Below are 20094 nucleotides of genomic sequence, written 5' to 3' on the forward strand. Positions count from 1 at the left end.
TCCAAGACGCAAATTGAGAAAAATTGCCACCAACAAGGGATGCATTTTTACCTGCTATCAAGAGGACAAATTATCAAGCAATGGAATGGCTTCAGGTTCAGAAAGTGCATTCAAATCAACCCTTTAATAACTGTTGAAGCAGCACGGGGACTCGTGAACATCACTGACATTGGGTTTCATCACTGACTGTCCCAGCCATGAGGTCAACCCAAGCACCTCGGCTCAGAAACGACAGCTGTAATTTGCAAGTGCATCTTTCACGTTATTCATGGAGAGAGAATTTTCTATAAATACAGTGTTAATGTTTTTCTCCAGAGTATAGGACAGCACTGTCCAGCTACACTGCCCTGGACTTCACAACTAAATAGGCACAGTCCCAGCTTGATCAGACCTGGCAACCCACACTTGCTAACGTCCAAAATGTAGTTAAAACGTTATCTTGCCTCATACATTAGCACAGCTGCCCCCATAGGCATATCTGTTCTCTCCTTTCCGCTGAAAACTGAGACCGTTAAAAACAGATTTTCAATGGTTAGGATATCTCCCTCACGGTGGATCCTACTTTTATTAGGATACTGTGATAACAAAAACATATCCCCACATTAAAGAGTTTGTCATGATGCCGTTATGGTTGCAGGCACATCTCTGTAGTTGGAGTGTGTATTACATTTCAAGAATATTATAGTTAAAACACCACAAACGTGAACAGCAGATACCAAGGAAATGCAAGCTTAAGGTTGTCCTATTCAAACACAACACCCAAAACTACTTTAAATCTGCCTCATCCTATCATCCGTTCTTTGAATAAAAACGCCTTTCACCACATTAAATCCTAAGTCTTTAAAATGAAAAACACCTAAAAATGGCACATTCTTACTCTTCAGATCTGCTCCCTGTGTCTATTCAGAATCATATCGAAGTACTTTATTGAACAAAATACAAGAACCTGATTTTCAAAAGTAACAAACACATACCACTTTCGTTGTGTTTAATGGGAGTTGGGGTTGCTCAACATCTCTGAAAATCAGGCCATACGTTTAAGACTTTTTTTTTGGTACACCTTTTAGGGCTATATAAGGCAGAATAGACTAACACTTGTCATATCTCTCTCTCACTTCATCAGCAGAACTGTTAACTAAGTTCTGCATGCAGATTATTTACTGCTAGAGATGCAAAAGACAGATGCCATCTTATCTTTCTGATTCTAGGTTGCCATTCAGGGCAAACAGAAGAAAAGCCCCTTTCTATTTACCTACTGATCTGTGGTCACTGAGTAAATATAGAACTCCACAGTGCCACTTTTCAGAGTAAAACTGCACTTTAAGCACTTCACATCGCTATTCCTTGATGCGAGCACACATGCACACACACACGCGCGCCTGCCCTGCCTTCCCTATTGTTAATTCCTTCTCCAAAGCTCACACTAACATATCAGACTGTTTGGTCAACTTATCATTTGCTTCCCCAAACACATTCCTAGAGGGTTATTTTGTTTTGTTTTTAAGTTCTTTGCTCAAGATACTAAGGGGCAGGGTTTCATATTATTCACATATAAGGGACATTTAAAAAAAGACATAATGGTAACACTTTTGGTGCATTTCTATTTGTGTCCCTCTGAAGAATTAAATGTAATGAGCAAAGCAAATGAACCTGGTTTGTATCCCCTGGACATTGGTCAAGATTAAATGGATACAATGTCCCATTTCAGCAATTTGAACTTGCAAAAGGACATTAACTGAAATTACTGTGCATTTCCTATATATTTCTGTATCTCTCAACTACTCAAAGTAGGTAATATGTCTAAATCATATTCATTACTTCTAGACTAGATAGGTATTTTCCTATCAGGAGGGTCAGCAGGATATGTATTGCTAATATTACTACCATGACAGCTGCTGCATTCTACCCAAGAGATAGCAATGTTTCAGCAGTGGATAGGAGTTCTAGTGTTTTAAGATCCTTTAGGATGAAAAGCACTATATAAATATACTATACATGTAAGGGATGCAACAAAGACTATCATGTTGAGTTTTTTTTAAGGTCCTACTTTCAATATCACCTTAATTCACCTAAAACTTACCTCAAGTTCTTTAATTTTCTCTTCTGCTATTTTTTGTTTTTCTAAGAGTTGGTTGTGAATTACTCCCTTGGACTGAAGGATAAACCTACAAGTGAGAAAGAAAAGAAAAGTCAGGCACATTTACTATGGTCGCAGAGAGCTAAACTACATCAACCAAATGTTACTCACTCTCATCCTGTGCTCTGTAAGGAGAGACTGCAGAGATTCATTTACAGCACAATAAAAGATAATGGAATTGATTACTCAATGGGCTGAAAAAATGGAGGTGATTAGCTAGTGAAAGTGGCCCAGACTTCACTCAATTCAAGACAAACTAAACACTTAAATAGGAGTAAAGGTTGACGCCAAACTTTTCTGCCCATGCGCTGTTACCAGCCTTCTGGATGGTCTTAACATTTAGAGAAGACACTTGTATTGCACAGCTTGCAGATGAAATACTGAAGATTTGAACCACAGAACATGTTACATAACTGTTCATGCATACAAATGGCTCATACTCTGGCACCACGCTAACCTTTAGGTTTCCATGCAAGTCCCATAATTTCGTTATCTCAGTTTAAGAGTTTGGATACAGAGATACACTAGATCTGTATTTCATGACTGTAGTAGGGTGGTTAGCCGCTCCTGCCCTGTGGGGCTTGAGAGCCAGGGCTGAGGGCAAGAAAGGCTAGGCTGATTGGGGAAATGGCTGCAGCTGGGCCACATCCCAATCAGGCCACAGCTGGGCCTATAAAGGGACTGACTGCTAGGCTGAAGCTTAGCCAGTCTCTCTCTGCGTTCAGAAAGAGAGAAGGGCCTGGCTGCAGGGACCTGAGGGAGAACCTAGACTGGAGCAGGGCTGAGGGGGAAAGGCCAGGGGAGCTCCGGCCTGGAAACCCCCAGGCTGCGAGGTCTAGGTTAGGGCCTATTGGGTACTGGGGTGCAAGGGGGCAGCCCACAGGTAGACAGAGGCAGCAGGTCCAAACCCCCTCGCCTGTGATGAGTGACTGATACACTGCAGTCTGCCCCGGGGAGCGGGGCTAAGCGATGACTGGCAGTAGCCAAGACTGAGGCAAGGTGGGGGTAGTGGGTGGGGGTTCCCTGGGGAGAGGAGACCCTCAGAGATTGTTGGGGTTTACTGCCAAGGGGCAGCACCCCAGTGGGAGGAGGCATCGGGTTCTGGGAGGGACTGGGGCCGGCGGTAAGGCGGATCACCAGACAGCAGAGGGCGCTCCAGAGCCTGACAAGCTAATTCCCAAGGACAACCAGCAGGCGATGCAGCTGGGCGAGTCCAGCTCTATTACAATGACGCTGGGATATTTCATGGCACATGGAATCTTTGCTTGAAAAGGGAAAAGAGACTGTCTTCAGTAGGCTATGTATCTAATCATGAATCATTACAGGATTTCTTCCATGGATTGTTTATGCCTGGAATATGACTGACCTCTATGATTAAGATTAGATCTGGCAAAAATTCAGGAATTTCCATTTCTGTGGGAAATTCTGCCATTTCAAAAAAGTTTTCATTCCGATTCAGAACAAAAACTTGAAATTTCAGTTTCCCACAGAAAAGAAATTCTGAAATTATTTGTTTTTTAAAAAAAAAAAAATTTCAGTTCCATTTTTCTAAATGAAACAGAGCAGCTGCCGCCACCTCCCAGGCTGCCTTCCATTCCTGGGGATGCCCTGGGATTCAGGTGAGCTCCCCACCACAGAGCAAGGATCCTAAAGCCCTGAGAGCCATGGCTCCAGCCAGAGCCTGATCTCGGGGCAGTCCACATGGCAAGGTTGCTCATGAGCCATAGACCGTTGAAGCTCTGAGGTCGCTGGCCTCAGGACAGTTGTCACGGAGGGGTCTTCCCGGAGCCAGAGGAACCCTACCTGTGTTTTGTCAGAAGTTCACTGAACCCAACACATTTCTGATAAATATTTCAGGTTCAATGAATTGGCATTTTCCAATTAACCTTGTCCCCGATCAGCTCTAGTTAAGAGTCAGGTATTAATATTTTGGTGGTCACAGAAGACATGAACCTGCGTAATGGCTGGGATAAGGCAAATCCTGGTGGTTCTCACTATGGAGACAGATTTATGCTTGTTTGGCTGCCCTTAACTGTGCTTTAACAGTTTCCATTGTTTAGGGCTTGTTTATTTGTTTAAAGTGAACTTTGAATTCCAATGCTATCTAAAGTTCAGTTTTGTTGCATTCATATTTTTTTAAACTGAAGCTGCAGTAACGAGTATCTATTTCTTCTTTTTCTCCATTTATAATCAAGTTATGAAGATAAGTTTCTTATGAATTACAGATGAAAGTAACAGCAAGCTTGTACAGCCATCATAAGAAAGCTGCCCCCAAACTGCTCAGAGCAGCGTTCTGAGTAATCACACGGCTCAAGGCTACTCTCAGAATATGACAGATAACTTGCAAAGAGGTAAAGGCTAACTGAGTTCAAGTAAATTTTAGGAACCTTACATAGCTTTCTTCATCCCCTCCTCTCACACACAAGGAATGCACAAGCAACAGATTAGCCTCTTCCCTACTTAGAAAGTCACCCAGAAGGATTAAAAGGAGCCTCCACAGCTCATACCATTGTGTTCAAGGTCTCTCCCAGGCTAACTAGTGTCTGGGACCATGTCTTCATGCCAGGTGACAAGTGATCAAGTTGAACAGCTAAAAGGAATAGCTTTAGACTGGGCAGTGCCAGACTACATGCCTCTTCTGCACAAAAGTTTGAATTCAATGTGCAGCATAATCTCCCATGACAAATGGATATTATTAACACATTTATTCAGGGCCTGGAAGATGAACAGAAATGAGGATCCTCCTGCACAGCTTGAAAAACGTACCCAACACCAGCTGCCTGAGGATTAAGCCTGGGTGAACAATACCTGGTGCCATCACAGCCCTGCAATTTATAACAACAGAAGAGTTGGGTGCTGCATTTAATTTTAACATGTTGCCAATTCATGCTCTCCTTAATGTGGTTCTCACACTTTACAGTGCTTTCCTTGATTTTTTTCAGAGTAACAGCCGTGTTAGTCTGTATTCGCAAAAAGAAAAGGAGTCCTTGTGGCACCTTAGAGACTAACCAATTTATTTGAGCATGAGCTTTCGTGAGCTACAGCTCACTTCATCAGATGCATACCGTGGAAACTGCAGCAGACTTTATATATACACAGAGAATATGAAACAATACCTCCTCCCACCCCACTGTCCTGCTGGTAATAGCTTATCTAAAGTGAGCATCAGGTTAGGCCATTTCCAGCACAAATCCAGGTTTTCTCACCCTCCACCCCCCCCACACAAATTCACTCTCCTGCTGGTGATAGCCCATTCAAAGTGACAACTCTTTACACAATGTGCATGATAATGAATAACTTCATTATTTTTGTTTGTCCATTTAAGAATGTACACTGATAGCAGCCAAAGACCCAAATTTTCAAATTGAAATCTTAAAGCTAGAAAATTACATCTACATTTATCCACCTAAGTGGCCTGACTTTCAGAGGTACCAAACCCTCAAACAACTGGGTTACTGATGATGTAGGTGCCTAATTTGGGGCATTCAATTTCAAAAATGTTGGCCAGTGTTTTCACCCAACTGAGGAAAAGTGTACCATTTATCTGAGCCACCAGAGAAAACAGGGAGGCCTACTCCATGCAGTCACATAAACAGCATTAGAGTAATTCAGCAATTAGTAAATTAGTAATTTTGTCCCAGATTTTGCCATTTCAATTAATCCAGCTAAACACTTAGCTAGAATGTTCATTGTTGAGTAGGAGAGAAATTAGGCAAGAATGTTTTTGTGCAGTACCTACAGTAGCGGGTTACACTGAATTGTATTGCTGAGAAACATATAGGTATTACATTTTGACATTTTAAGTAATGTCAAAGAAACCTAGAAAGTACACTAGATACTTTGGGGATTGGTCCTGCTCCTGAGGTCCCTTCCAACTCTGATATTCTATGATTCTATGCTTTCTTTAGTGTATATACAAAAGAAATTAGCTAAACATGTTAATTCAGTGCAGAGTATATGAAGAAGCTGAATAGCTGGTGACACTGCAGGGACTAGAATATTTAGAGTGTTCACTTTCACCTAGCATACAATATAATGTTTTGGGGTGTTTAAAAAGCAAGGGGCAGATTCTCAGCTGGTGTAATTTAAGTTAATGGACCTACGACAGTATATAAATGACAGGAAAACAAAGCCAGCAGGGCCCAGTTGCCTCCTTCGGAAGTGTGAAGTTGAACTTGTGAGATTAACCTAACTGATATGAGCTAGATAGGGTAAAAAGGCACTGAGCAAGCTTCCACCACACCCACCTCTAGTTTCCGCAAGTGAAGTTCCACCACTCAAGAGTTATTAATTGTAATTATGATGACTGGCATGTGCCAATGTGTGCACATTGTTGTACAAGACAAACACCATGGCAATCCCTGCTCCAGAAAGCTTTTTACCTAGACATGGATCCATTAGGGATTGGGATGAGGCCAAACTCACTTCACATGCTTCTTTCTTCAGAAGCAAAGCTTTCTACTCCTGATTACCCATAGAACCTTCAGAGCAAAAACCAATACACTCTGCAGCCAAACAGCATGAAACCACCACCCAGAAAGTTGTGAATTTTCCCTTTTCAGCTTAATTAGCTGTTAACTTTAAAGTCTAATAACTTTCACAGCTGCTCCTCATACAAGAAATATCCATATCTCATGTAGTAGGATAGATTCCTCAAGTACTGATGTTCCATTCATTTGAAAGGACAGTCCATTTAAAATAAGGTTGCGAGTTTTTAATAGAAAAACAGCTAAATGTTCTTTTGATGATTTGCATACAAAAAAGACTTCCTAAGGTCCCTAAAAATGTGTAAAAATGAGAAGTAGGGAGCCAGCTAGAATATATTAGGCTCTTCTGGTGCCATGTGAGAGATTCTGTGGATTGTTCAACAAAATCTGGGATGCCAGCAGCACAAGCGGCTCTTTATTACAGTGAGTGAGTATTTCTCCGAGAGAGAGAGAATGAATGAGTCTGAGACTCCTCATGACTGCTGGCTCTAAAGACATAAAACGTATTGTAGGAACAAAAAAGTAACAGTATTACCAAGGACAAGCAGAAAGAAAAAACACCCCAGAAAATCTTTCACAAATTCCCCCACTGATTTTTATATTCCTCCCAATAACCCTCTGTTAATCCCAAAGCAGGATTTTTGTTTCATGGAAACAGGGTGGAGGCTATATATTCCCCTTAGAAACCCAGCTGTTTGTTTCCTTCAGAGTTCCCTCCATTTCCAGATGTGAAATTTCTAGCATATGTCTTTCCATTATTTAAATCGGTACAGATAATTTTATGCCCCTCCCACTCCAACATGGTCTGCAGGATGTAGCTACTCATCAGTAATCCTATAAACTCTGTGGGCCCCTTTGTCACTCTCACATACTGGCGCAAACACCCACATACGGATGTTCACACTGAACATTTAATTCAATAACCCACAGTTTGTTTGTGCCAGGTGTGACAATGCTGCTCGTGGGAGCCAGCTGAGATCACTCAATTAGGGTGAACTGCAAACAAAACAGGGCAGACAAACCCCAAAAGCTGGTGGATATTCCAATACTTAGATTTACTAAGCCAGCACAAAACAGCTCCTGTATCACCTCACTGGTTACTCAGAAGTCCAAACAACGCAGTTCCCTTAAAGTGCTCCATCCAGATACACATCATGATGATGATGATTGAAAATCCCATCATATAAAAGAAAAGATTCTTCCAATCCCAAAGAATCAGCCACACACCCAGGTCACACCCAGGTCACCCACACACAAGAATATAGCCAATTCTTATTAACTAAGCTAAAATTTATTTTAAAAGAAAAGAGTTTTGGTTAAAAGATCAATATACATACAGACTCGAGTTCAATTCTTGAGGTTTAGATACATCATAGAGATGAGCTTGTAGTTGCCAAAAGCCCTTTTAGAAATAGTCCACAGGTTATAGTCCAATGTCCATATTCAGGGTGACTCCAGTCAGTGACTGGGGATCTCAATCCTTATGGCTTAAGATTTCCCCCTCTTGAAACCCAAAGCAGATCTGAGATGAAGAAGGATCACGGCCCAAGATTTTTATACATTTCCTGCAACCTTTTGGCCTGAGAAAACAATAGGCTTAATTTTCCTTCTTCCAAACACCATGGCAATTAGCACAGGATAATTTATCCATTAAACAGTTCAGATACAGGTTACCACAACCTTCAAAAGAGACATATAGATAATAATACTGTTTCACACAAGTGTCTTCCTAAATGTTAATATTCCTTTTTTGATCTTTGAATCAAAGCTATAGCAATAGACAAGACTTGTTTGCTTACATCACAAGACCTGAACAAACATCTACTCTTCTATCTCTAACAATGCAAACTTGCATTTCAAAGCTCTATCATTTACATATCTTCCTAACAGTCTTTAAAGTTTGGCCATGGGTCAGGTCAGTCTGAGTTAATTAATTCTTTCTGGCCCTGTCACCTTTCAATGGGATATTATATGACTGATAATGTCACACCAGGATTTACTATTTGACTTACAAAACAGTATTACATTGTAAAATATTTAAACTCTTGCTGAATGAGTTTATGGGGATACTTGTTCACTAATCAATGCAGAGTATACATTTTATGGCACACAAGTTATGCTGGACTGTGGTGACACCTGTATGTAAGTTTGCCTAACACTTTCCATTAGGAGCCCCTGATTTCAGTTGTTTATAATTTTGCGAATCTTTAACCATTCAGGCTGAAATTTTTCATGCCTCAGGCAGAATTTTTTTTTTTTTATTTTAAATTCAGTAGAAATTATTCAAGCTATTTCTGAGAATCAGATAAGGGAGGAAATAAGTAATTCTGCCAATGTTAAAAGTATTTTCTACCAGCTCTAGTGCCTCCCAGGTTTGGAGTAGGAACCTGAAAATTGATGCCAGGATAATCCATCTGCCAGAGAGATGCCTTTTGCTATCCAAATGAGAACCCATCCATATTTGGCCAAATTATAAACCTATAAAAATTACCATTTGCATATGCTGAGTAAAACCTGTTAGAGGTTTGTGACTCGGATCTCTGAACATTCTAGCCACACTGAGCATAACTCCAGCCCTGCATAACTTCCTAAATCCCAAGCACACGGAGCATGCTCCTGGGCTAGGGAAAGAACTGCAGCTGCCACCCCTTTGGCCTAGGAGAAGGCAGACGCTAAAGCAAGCAGGGGGGGCATACAGCTCTGCTTCCCAGTTTGGGAAAGCTCCTCTTTCTGCTTCGATCTGCTTTAATCACAGGGGCACTGGGCACCAGGAGGAGACAAGTCCTAGTTTCGCTCTTCCACTGGTGTTAATAATTCTTTACACTTCACAGCCCTTATTGTTGAGCAAAGCCTCACACCCCTACCTTAGGAGGTGAGCAGATATCACTGACCCTTACATATGGGGTAACAGCAAAAAGTCACCTCTGCCAGAACTATTGGTTTCAGAGTAGCAGCCGTGTTAGTCTGTATTCGCAAAAAAAAAAGGAGTACTAGTGGCACCTTAGAGACTAACCAATTTATCTGAGCATAAGCTTTCGTGAGCTACAGCTCACTTCATCGGATGCATTCAGTGGAAAATACAGTGAGGAGATTTATATACACACAGAACATGAAAAAATGGGTGTTATCATACACACTGTAACTCTTCTTACAGTGTGTATGATAACACCCATTTTTTCATGTTCTGTGTGTATATAAATCTCCTCACTGTATTTTCCACTGAATGCATCCGATGAAGTGAGCTGTAGCTCACGAAAGCTTATGCTCAGATAAATTGGTTAGTCCCTAAGGTGCCACTAGTACTCCTTTTCTTTTTGCCAGAACTATGAATACAACCAAGAGGCTGCTCTAATTTACTGCAGCCTTACCTGGCTGCCTATGAGCTACTCCAAAACCCACAATTGCTGTAGAATTCCACAAATCAGCCACTTCCTTTTCTTTCCTAGCATGTCCCTACATCAGTGGCTATGAGAGGAAAAACATGGGGCTGAGTACACTGGAGCACGGTAAAGGGGCCATAGCAAGGACTAGAATATGGCCCCAGGTCTCTAGTATGGTAGACCTAGTTCTCATGCATTTCGGCTCACTTTCAGAATCAATGTGCCAAATTTGTATTTGGCTGTGCTGTCTAACCACTAGGTCACACGCTACTCTCCAGAGACTGGAACAGAACCCAAGATTCTCAATATTCCTTTGCTGTCGAGCAAAGTTTTGTAAGTCACTGGCAAAGTATATGTCACATGCCTGTAGTGGATTGTCCACAGACAGGACAATAGCCTAATGCTACTACTAGTTACTCCTCAGACTGAAGTAGCAAAGGTCTGTGTTATGGATCTAAGATCCTGGATTCCAACCAGATCAATGATTCAAGCAGGAAGTCGATATGGTTCCATAAAATGGGAGTTTTGGTTATTCAATTCACTTTAAAAAAAATCTAAAAAGTTACAAGTAAAAATGTTAAAAGAATGTTAAGACTGCAAAGGAAAAGTTGGGAAATGCTAGAATTAACAACTTTAATTCAGTTTCCTTGTATGTACACAACCTTAATGTTCTTTTAACATAGCTTTCTGCATATAATATATAAATATATAATGCAGTAAATATATCATGGCATGCTGTGTAAATATATGTAACGTTCTGGCTAAAATGCTGTGCCTCACACATGTAATCCTGTAGGCCAAGGCTTTTTTCCAATCAGACCAAGCAATGTGAAAAGTTAGGCTAAGCCCAGTCATGCCCTCATCTATTTAAAGATGCTTTTTAATGCTGAACTCGTGCTGCCATTCAAGCTTTGAGAGTAACCCAGTATGGGATTAGTGCATTTTAAGTTCTGTTCAAAGCCAATGGAATAGAGGCTTCCAAAGGAGCTGATCTTGTTCCCAAACAATCCATCTTGACTGGAACAGAAGTTGACTGCTCAAGTTCACAACCACTCAGGACAGACCCCTCTCCCTTCTCTACATATGTCCATTTAAATTCTAATAATAATTTGTCTGTGTACTTCATAACAAGGTACTAGTTATACACTCAGCAAGCTTCAGTTTTAATTACTTTATCTAATTGAGAAACACCTACTAACCGTAAATTCCAATACAAGATTAAAAACAATATGGTAATTCATCATTGTACATGTTTTAAAAACACTATTTTATACACTCTCCCTCTTCATATCTAGATATTTCATATTTTGTCAGTCTGTTTTTTATCATCTCATTAAGCAGCTTATGTTCTTTGGCTGATGCATTTGAGTCAACTCATCTCAAGCAGATTAGATGGCAAGTTGTTCCTATGTTTGCTACTATGAGATAACAGGCAGCTAAAATCAGAAAATTCTCAACACGGTTAGACTCAACTCCATTTTTCTCCAATTAGCAAATATTTTGGAGCAAAAATTCATATAGTACATAAATCTCCCATTACAGGCTAACAAACTTTAGCCAAAGAAGTTTCTTAGCAATTCTCTGCATTTGTGGAGGCAAATCAAATTTTTAATTTTACTACTGTATCTGTATACAGCTAATTAGATTCTTATATGCATCAGGTTTAATGAGCCATTTGGCAGTTTTAGTTTAAGAAGTGTAGGTGCAATAACGTACACATTGTGCAGCTGTACCTCCGACATTTGACGGAAAAAAAGGATTAACTTTACTCTTATAGAGACAACAATGAAATTGCATAGATTAACATTTGCAAGTTATATAACTATTGACCTTCAAGGACAAAGTGAGGAACAGAAAATGCCAAACTACTTACATTTTCAAAACTATGTGTGGCATGTCAGGAACAAGCACACCTGCCCCTCTGATGAGAAAATGTTATTTGTCTTACACCTGTACCATGTTTACTTTAGCTTTCCCTTTATTTTGGATCTGTCAACAGCTCCAGCATATTACGTTACTTCATACAGAAATAGTATCACAGCTTCCAAACAGCAGTTTCTGCATTGCTAGACACTTAACTAGATGGTAGATTTATACCATTGTTCATACTTAGTTTCTTAAAAAAAGCAAGTAGTGGTTCACCTCTAAATTGGTGATAAACATAGTATGACCAAAAATAACGCTACAGTAGTGAGAGTCAGCTTTTTAAAGGGCATCATCCATTCTTTTCGAAGGCTAGATCAAGATTTACTGAAATTCCGACTAATTTGTGTCTTCCTGTGATAGGGTATACCAACCCCACACTGAACAGGCAAAGGTTAACGAACTGCTGTGGGCCCACTCAGCCAAATCCCACTGCACCTGCACTCACTGCCGGTAATGAAGGGGCAGTTAAAAGGAGAGAAAGAGAGTTCAATTACTGGCTGACCAGCAAGGAAAGCAGACCTTGCAGGTCCTTCGTGCCTGGAGGAAAGGACCAGCCCTGCACTCCTGCAGGGACTGTGAACTGTCAGAGCCCTTGGGAGAATGGGAGGCCTGGCACAGGACTAGTGAGTTTGTTTTGGACTATTCTTCTGTTTTTGTTTTTAAAATGTTATTGTTCCAGGCTGGGCTACCTGGCAGATACCTGAGACTGTTACAGGGGACCACTGCCCAGAAGGAGTACGGGGAAACTGCTTCAACAATCTCTTTCACCCTGTAGTTTTTCTTGAATCCTCAAGCGCATGGTCACAATTCCTTTCTGTAGTATGATGCTTGAGCAAACATTCACAAGCAACATCCAAAGATACATCCGTGTCGGAAGTGGAATGATAATTTCAAATATCATTGGCAATATTTCCCTTTCTAACAAATCATAGTCATGAATCACCCCACCCCAAGCAGTTCCCTAATCATTCTCTCTTCTAATTTCCTGTTTAACAAACAACATGAACAAACAATTTTTAGCTAGTTAAGCAGAGAAAAGACAACAGACCATAGAGTCTAACAATATGCCAGCGACATACTTCAGGTAGGTGTATGCAATATGGTTTGGTACAAACTTTCAAAACTGTATGCTACGGAGGCTGGAAACATGCACTCTTCTCCATAGGATAGATTTGACAATACTGTATAAAAAAGGAATTCACAGTGAACAGTCAGTCAGTGCTGCACCTGATTTGAACAGTGGGGGCTGGGATTACTAGCCTTCCCCACCGTCATTTTTAAGGTGCTGCTGTTATGTATCCTTTCTAACAACAGTAGGATCCATTTCATAAAATTTTGCACAATTTTCCAAAAACAGAAGTAAAACAACATCAATTTGTATAGCAGAAGAGCCTCTTGAAATTAAAAGACTATCAGCCAGGAGAAAGAAAGGTAGCAAAGACTAAGATGAATGCCCCCTCATCAGCACCTAAAGAGTTCTCTTGAACACTGTTTCCCATGAATTAATATATAATAAATACTCATGTGATGGAAAGAGAGAATGAATTTGAGAGAGTAAAGTAAGTATTTCCATTCCACTGCCACATTTCCCCCTCTCCATTTAGGCAGTCCTACACCTACCCAGGCCTTCAAAAAAACCATAATGTTCCTTACACCTATAAAAACAAGTTGATGTTTCATTTGTTGTGCATCTTCTGGAGAGCTACACAGAGCTTAAACTGAAAATGTGAGGCATAAGGACAACTATGCAAAAGACCACAAGTGAATAAAAACCCTGGCTTTTTATTTGCCAATTTTGGAACGCCCTTATGTTGCATAGATTTTGCTTTTACGTACCATAGAAATTGATTTCGTGATACAAACAGAAAATCATTGTCAGGTAAAAGCATGGGAGGAAGTAGTACTGCACAACTTATTGCAGATGTAGAGATAAATATTAAATGTTCTTTTGACTCTAGAATGCTAACCAACATAACTGATATATAAGAGGTGGTTAATTACCAGAAGAAAACTATAGAGCACTAAAACAATCACAATCTACGTACTTAGTAACTAAAAAACAAACCTAGGGCAAGAATTTGTTCATTAATATCTAAAAAACAAGACTAAGCACTTCCTCCATAGTCAACAATCAAGATATATCCCAGGGAATAATCATGCAGGTGACAACTGAGGAAGAAGAAACTGATTCATAAACAAGGATCCAGAGTAAAGAAATAGCTATTTTTGACAAGATGACATTCCTTGGGCAGCTGACAAATCTGCATCCCCCAGGAATTCTGTGATGCTCAGAAAAAAAGCCTTCAGAGCTTTGCCATTCTGTCTGGTACATGTGTGTGTTCCAACAGAAGTGATATTTTCAGCTCAGAACTAAAAATCCAGTCAGGAAGAGACATACACTGATACTGTTGCCTGTTCTCCATGTTGCCAAATGGCCAAAAATGGACAATGATGTCCAGTCACTTGACGGATGTATTTCTGGACACACCTGCATCTTTGATCGTGTTTAATTCCTTTAATGGAGAGGTCAGCTTTGCGACCAGGAAAAGAACGAACTCAAGAACAGTTTGTATAAAAAAAAAAAATTGGTGAAGTGCTCTTTATTCTCGAAAATGTGAAGGCTTCCTTGGTCTTCAGGCCTTTTGTGCAAATGACAAGGGTGGGAAATCTATTCAGTTTTTCTAAGAGAAGCTGGATAAATGTTTTTAGTTATGGTGATGGTTTAGATGCTTCGAAGCCTAAGGGGCTAAGCAAAAACCATTCCCCATGCTCCTGTTTTAAATACCCTGAGAAACCTTCTATGACATACTACAGCAAAGACAGCAAAAGACCTGAAGCAGGAACATTGCAAGGTCAGAAGTTTAGAAGAGAAGCTCACCCAATATTTCGTGTTTGTTTAACCACATATCTTAGAGACCTCTCTGTGCACGACTGCTACAGCTCACACCAGATGAGCTGCATTTGATGACAGCCAGCAGATGATGGGCATAACTGGGGACTGAGATAAGGTGAGGGATCCAATGCTATGGAACTTGCTTCCTGAAGTAGTCTACCACTGGATTGCTGACCTTCGAAGTATAAGGCAAGACATCTTTTTGTGTTCAAGCATTTACATGATAATACACTGTCATTGGACTACAGATGATCAGGCTGTTTACTGAACACAGCTTATGCCACAGTAGTAGAGTTACAGTGTGTCAATAAATTAACTTGGAGAGCTACACATGTGGTGTAAAAAGCATATCAGTTAACTTGCTGCAACTTCTCTCACTGCAAGCATGGATGGGAGAACCTGGAAGACAAGCTTTTTTGTAGGACTGGTAGAAATGCCTATTACTAAGGTTACCTGACACTTTCTATTATAAGACCCTGATTTTAGTTACTTATAACTTTGCCAAACTAACATTTGGGCTGAAAATTTCCATGCCACATGTCTGCCTCAGGCTGAAATTTTTTTGAACTTTTAGTCAAAATGGTTCAGCCCTTTCTGCGAACAAAGGCTAGAAGAAAATACTCTGTTTTCCCCATGTTAACAAATGCTGGTGACCTTTTATTTAATGTTCTAGTGCCACCATATTTTGGACCTGGGACTCAATGTGATAGAGGGTCTATACCCATCAAAATCTGCCTAAATTTGGCCAAGTTATAAACCTTTGAAAAAATATGTTTCCACATACTCGAGAGACTTGCTAGAGCTGAACAATTAAGACTTTGAAAAGTCCTTGGCTCCTAATGCTGACCACACTGTACATGCACCATCCCCACATAGCGACTGAGCATACCCCAGCCCACGGCTACATGAGTTTAGAAAGGCTCTCTCTGTAAAGGCTTCTCCAGAATGAGGTAGGCGGGCCATTCATCTAGTATTAAACCAGACAGTCAGACTTTTCTAGTGTTTGTCCCCCATCCAGTACTATGAAAAAACCAGACATGCTTTTGTCCTGTATCAGGTGGGGGATGCCCTTTTGAAGAGCACACCCCTTTGCCCCCACCAGCATGACCTCGCACACAAAGTCCTGGAGACAGAGTGGCACACTCTTAAAAATGACACCCCCACATCTGGTGTGACCTTGCATGCACCATGGGGGCACACTCGGGGGGGGCTCTTAAAAATGGCACCCCCACACGCAGCATAACTTCACCCACACCATGCGTCCAATATCATGCCAACACGAGCAGATCCATGCTGTTCTAGGAAGTACTGGAATGTCTGGTATTCCAGGACGAGGTGAGTGGCCACCCTAAACTGGGGTCAAGCCAGGCACTGGGAATGAGAGCAGGGAGCCTATTTCCCCTGCTGGCATCCAGGTAGTGCAGAGGAGGAAGGAGCCTCATTCTAATACAGAGGGGCAAAAAATGGACCAGGGAATGGGAAAGGAGGAGACTGGGACAAGTAGTCTGGTGAGACTGGGTTGTGAGGGTGAGAGAACCTGGGAACTGGAGTGGGGATGGGATGCTGGGACTGGTTGGGCAAGGAGACTGGGCCAAGAAGCCTGACGAGTGCAGACTGGGACTGCATAGGCAAGGAGAATGAGAGTGGGGTAGGGACAGTTTGTGGGAGATGGGGCAGGAGGGGCTCAAGCCTGGGGGAAAGGACAGAAGCGTCGGTAGACAATAGAGCCCACATCTCTCCAGAGCTTGGAATGAAACCCAGGATTCCCCAGCCTCACCATTCTTTTGCTGTCTGTAAATATCCATGGACCTTACATCCTCCTGTGGTGCTGGACGACAGAGAGGATGAATATTGCTATCAGTTACACTATTAGTTCAAGGGGCAGAGGGCTGTACAGTAAATATAAATGTTCCAACCCTCCTGATCAGCCGAAGGGGTGTCAATATGCTGCTACACAACAGAACTGTTCTTTTTTCAGTTTACTTTTTTAAAACCCTAGTAAATTACACACACACAAATCTATGTTAAAACCGCAAAGTCAAGCACTCGGACGTTTGGACAGGCCAGAATTAAAGTTGCCTTTGCAAACTTAATTTGGCAGCTCTGTGTGAATGCTTGATAATACAATCTTTAATTACAGGATCACACACTTTTTTCCACAGGACCCAGGCCTTGTTCAGTGCACAGGATGGATGGTGCTCACTAAATGAACAGTTATTCATTAGTTTGTTTTCTCCTCGTTGTTTAATGTGTGGCCCTAGGATTTATTTACAGTACACTGTTCAGACCCTTCTCTGAAGACAGAATTATTAATTTCCTCAGGCTTTTCTATGGCGCTCATCACTGTGATATCCAATTGCTCCAGAAACATGAATTTATCTTCACAAAATCCCTGTGAAATGAAGGGGTGGTATTATCCCCATTTTACAAAGAGGACGCTCAGGCACATCAAGATTCTGATAAAAAGTATCAACTAATTTTAAGCGCCAAATCTGATATTCAGGTGCTTATCATTATATAGCACACACTTCAAGCCACAGCTCCCACTGACTTCTATGCAGTTGTAAGAGCTCAGCACTTCTACAGATCAAACCCCAGGCTCTCAAGTTGGGCACCCAGAAATTGAGGAACACACAGTTAGTGACCACCGGTGAAAAGGTTGGTTTAAGCAACTTGTCTATCATCATACAGGAACTTTGTGGCAGAGGAAGGAATGGATTCTATTTCCTCAAGAGGGCATTCAACCGTCTTTAACCATGAGACCCTCCTTTCTGTTCCTGCAGTCCCCTGCCTCAAACACAATACACCTTCCAACTTCTGCAACAAATGAAGCAGAGGTCTTACACACTACAGTATGCCTTACCACACAACCCTGATACATCCCCAGAGCAAGTCTGCCCTTTGCATGGATTGCACCAGGGTGTTATGGAAAAAATAGCACATAATCATATTATTGAAGACTGTATAATGACACCTATGCACAAGAGGGCCCAAATTAAGGTTACACAGGCAACCTTAATTCCGACATTTCCCAGCTTTTTAGTGCCTGACTTTACAATCTTCATGTTCTTTGAATGCAAGGGGTTTTTTGTGTAGTACACCGGACCCTCGCTAGAACGTGGGATTTGGAATCCATGCCAAGTACTGCGTTATAGCGGGGACCATGTTAAAATTAAATTACTGTATACAGTAAATGTCACATCCATTAAGTATAGAAAACCTTAGAAAATAAACTACTTCAAGGAAACAAGAAAAAAAATGTTGCTTTATTAGAGATTTAAAGTAGACATTACAATAAACTAGTCTAGTTTTTCTTTAAAAAGTCAGTGAGTTGCTTTTGCTTCTTGCTGCTTTGCTGCTTCCACTTAGAAAACTGCAAAAGACTACGTAGCTGCATAATTTTTATAGGCTCAATGTCTTGCATCTCAAAGCAGTCTCTAAGCCGGGTACAGTCACAGTTGACGTTGGAACTTCATCTTCCTCTTCTTCTTCCACAGTGGAGGCCAATTCTTCAGCTTCTGGAATGGTGTTTGGTTGTACTGCCTGAAGAATTTGGTCATCCGTTACACTTTCAGCAACGGGACAAAATTCTTCTACTTCATTGTCGCCTCTTATCCAGGACTCGATATTTTATGGCAGAACAGTTACCCCGAGCCTGGACAGTTGCTGGCACAGCTCCTGCATCCATTCCATGTCTGTTCTTCCAACTTCCTCCTCTGTAAATCCCTCAAAGTCAAATTCCTCATCAGACTGTGATCTGCTTTCTTCATTTTCTTCCAGGAGTGGGTGGCCAAACGACTCTCTCAGTCCCACCATCCAACAGCAGTTTATCGTTTCAGCGCGTAAAATTCCAGGAATCACCGCCAATGTAAAAGTCTTTTATAGTCAACTTCTTCAGAAAATCGGTGACAGACAACTCGCTTTCTATCATTTGTCATACCAAGTTCCATCAATAGTGCTGCTTAAAAATGGTGATAACACCTTGATCAAGCAATTCTGGAAGTCCTCTATTTAGGTAAGTATTCAACCCATATTTTACCATCACGGGTTCTGAGTCTTTCAGCCAGAGAATGCACTGGACAGTTGTCTAGCAAAAGAACGGCCTTTTCTTTTAAGCGTTTTGCCTGCAAATGCTTCGCACAGAAGGGACAAATTTGGTGAAGAACGATTGTTCAAAAATCTCTTGTCATCCAGGAATTTTTGGAGTTCTTGTACGAAAACGGCATGCAATTCACATTTAAGTGATGAAAGCACCGAGGCATGCGAGACTTTCCAATGCACAATGGTTTTAATTTAAGCTTGCCTGTTGCATTCACACAAAACAATGAAGTAAGGTGATCTTTTCCCTGTTTATAGCCTTCTTTCTTATGTTCATCTGTTCTGACAGCCAGGGTTTTATCAGGCAACATTTTATAATAAATTCCTGTTTCGTCTGCATTGTAAACCTGTTCCTCCGAGTAACCCTCTGCCTGTAAAATTGCCCTCAGCTTCGCAGGGTACGATTGCGCAGCGTTGGCATCAGCAGAGTGTTTTTCTCACGAAACTGCAATCTGAGAGATTCAGTGACTTTTCTGAAATCGCCTTAAAATTCCTGAATTCACCATTAAGTTCCCGGTTGAATTTTTCCACTTGCATGGCTATAAGCGGACCAGAGATCGGAATGCCTTTCTGCTGTTCTTGCACAAACCACATGTACACTGCAGAATCAAGATTGGCATCACTCACTAAATGGGCTTGTTTTCTTTGAAGGCTATGCTCTTCATCCAGGTTATGAACTTAGTTCCGAGCTTGTCAGCATTATTTAGCCATCCAGAAAAGGTGGACTCGTTAATGCCAATATCGCGGCTAATCTTTGCCTGGGTTTCACCATTTAAGTCATTTGATAGCTTCCAATTTCTCCTGCACCGAGTAAGCCTTCCTTTTGCCCAACATTTTTGACAACTTTCTAAAGATAAATACAGTACTGTACCTGTAAATTTTTATTACATTACATTTGTATGGCATTCTAGGCCTACAGCAATCGTTTTAGGGCTTGTCTACACTACCATGCGGGGTAGATCTAAGATACGCAACTTCAGCTACGTGAATAGCAGACGCTCTCCCGTCAACTGTGCTTGCACTCCTTATTCTGGTGGCGTACTAGAGTCGACAGGAGAGCACTCAGCGGTCGATTTATCGCGTCTATGCTCAAAAAAATTGTACTGTACTTAAATTTGGGATCCATGGCCACAACCGCGTTATATCCGAATTCACGTTATATAGATGCGCGTT

General features: G+C 41.2%; 1 protein-coding gene across 2 annotated transcripts in view; it reads right to left on the bottom strand.

The window, feature by feature from the left end:
- The window catches only part of PFDN1 (prefoldin subunit 1), a 59691-nt gene that overhangs the window by 29901 nt on the left and 9696 nt on the right, over nucleotides 1-20094 (bottom strand). For both annotated transcript variants that reach the window (XM_077825132.1, XM_077825131.1), the window contains exon 3: nucleotides 2081-2165. In XM_077825132.1, coding sequence (XP_077681258.1) covers nucleotides 2081-2165 — 85 coding nt within the window. The remainder of the gene's footprint in view (nucleotides 1-2080; nucleotides 2166-20094) is intronic.

The sequence above is a fragment of the Eretmochelys imbricata genome, chromosome 8 (assembly GCF_965152235.1).
Source record: "Eretmochelys imbricata isolate rEreImb1 chromosome 8, rEreImb1.hap1, whole genome shotgun sequence".
NCBI classification, from domain to species: Eukaryota; Metazoa; Chordata; order Testudines; family Cheloniidae; genus Eretmochelys; species Eretmochelys imbricata.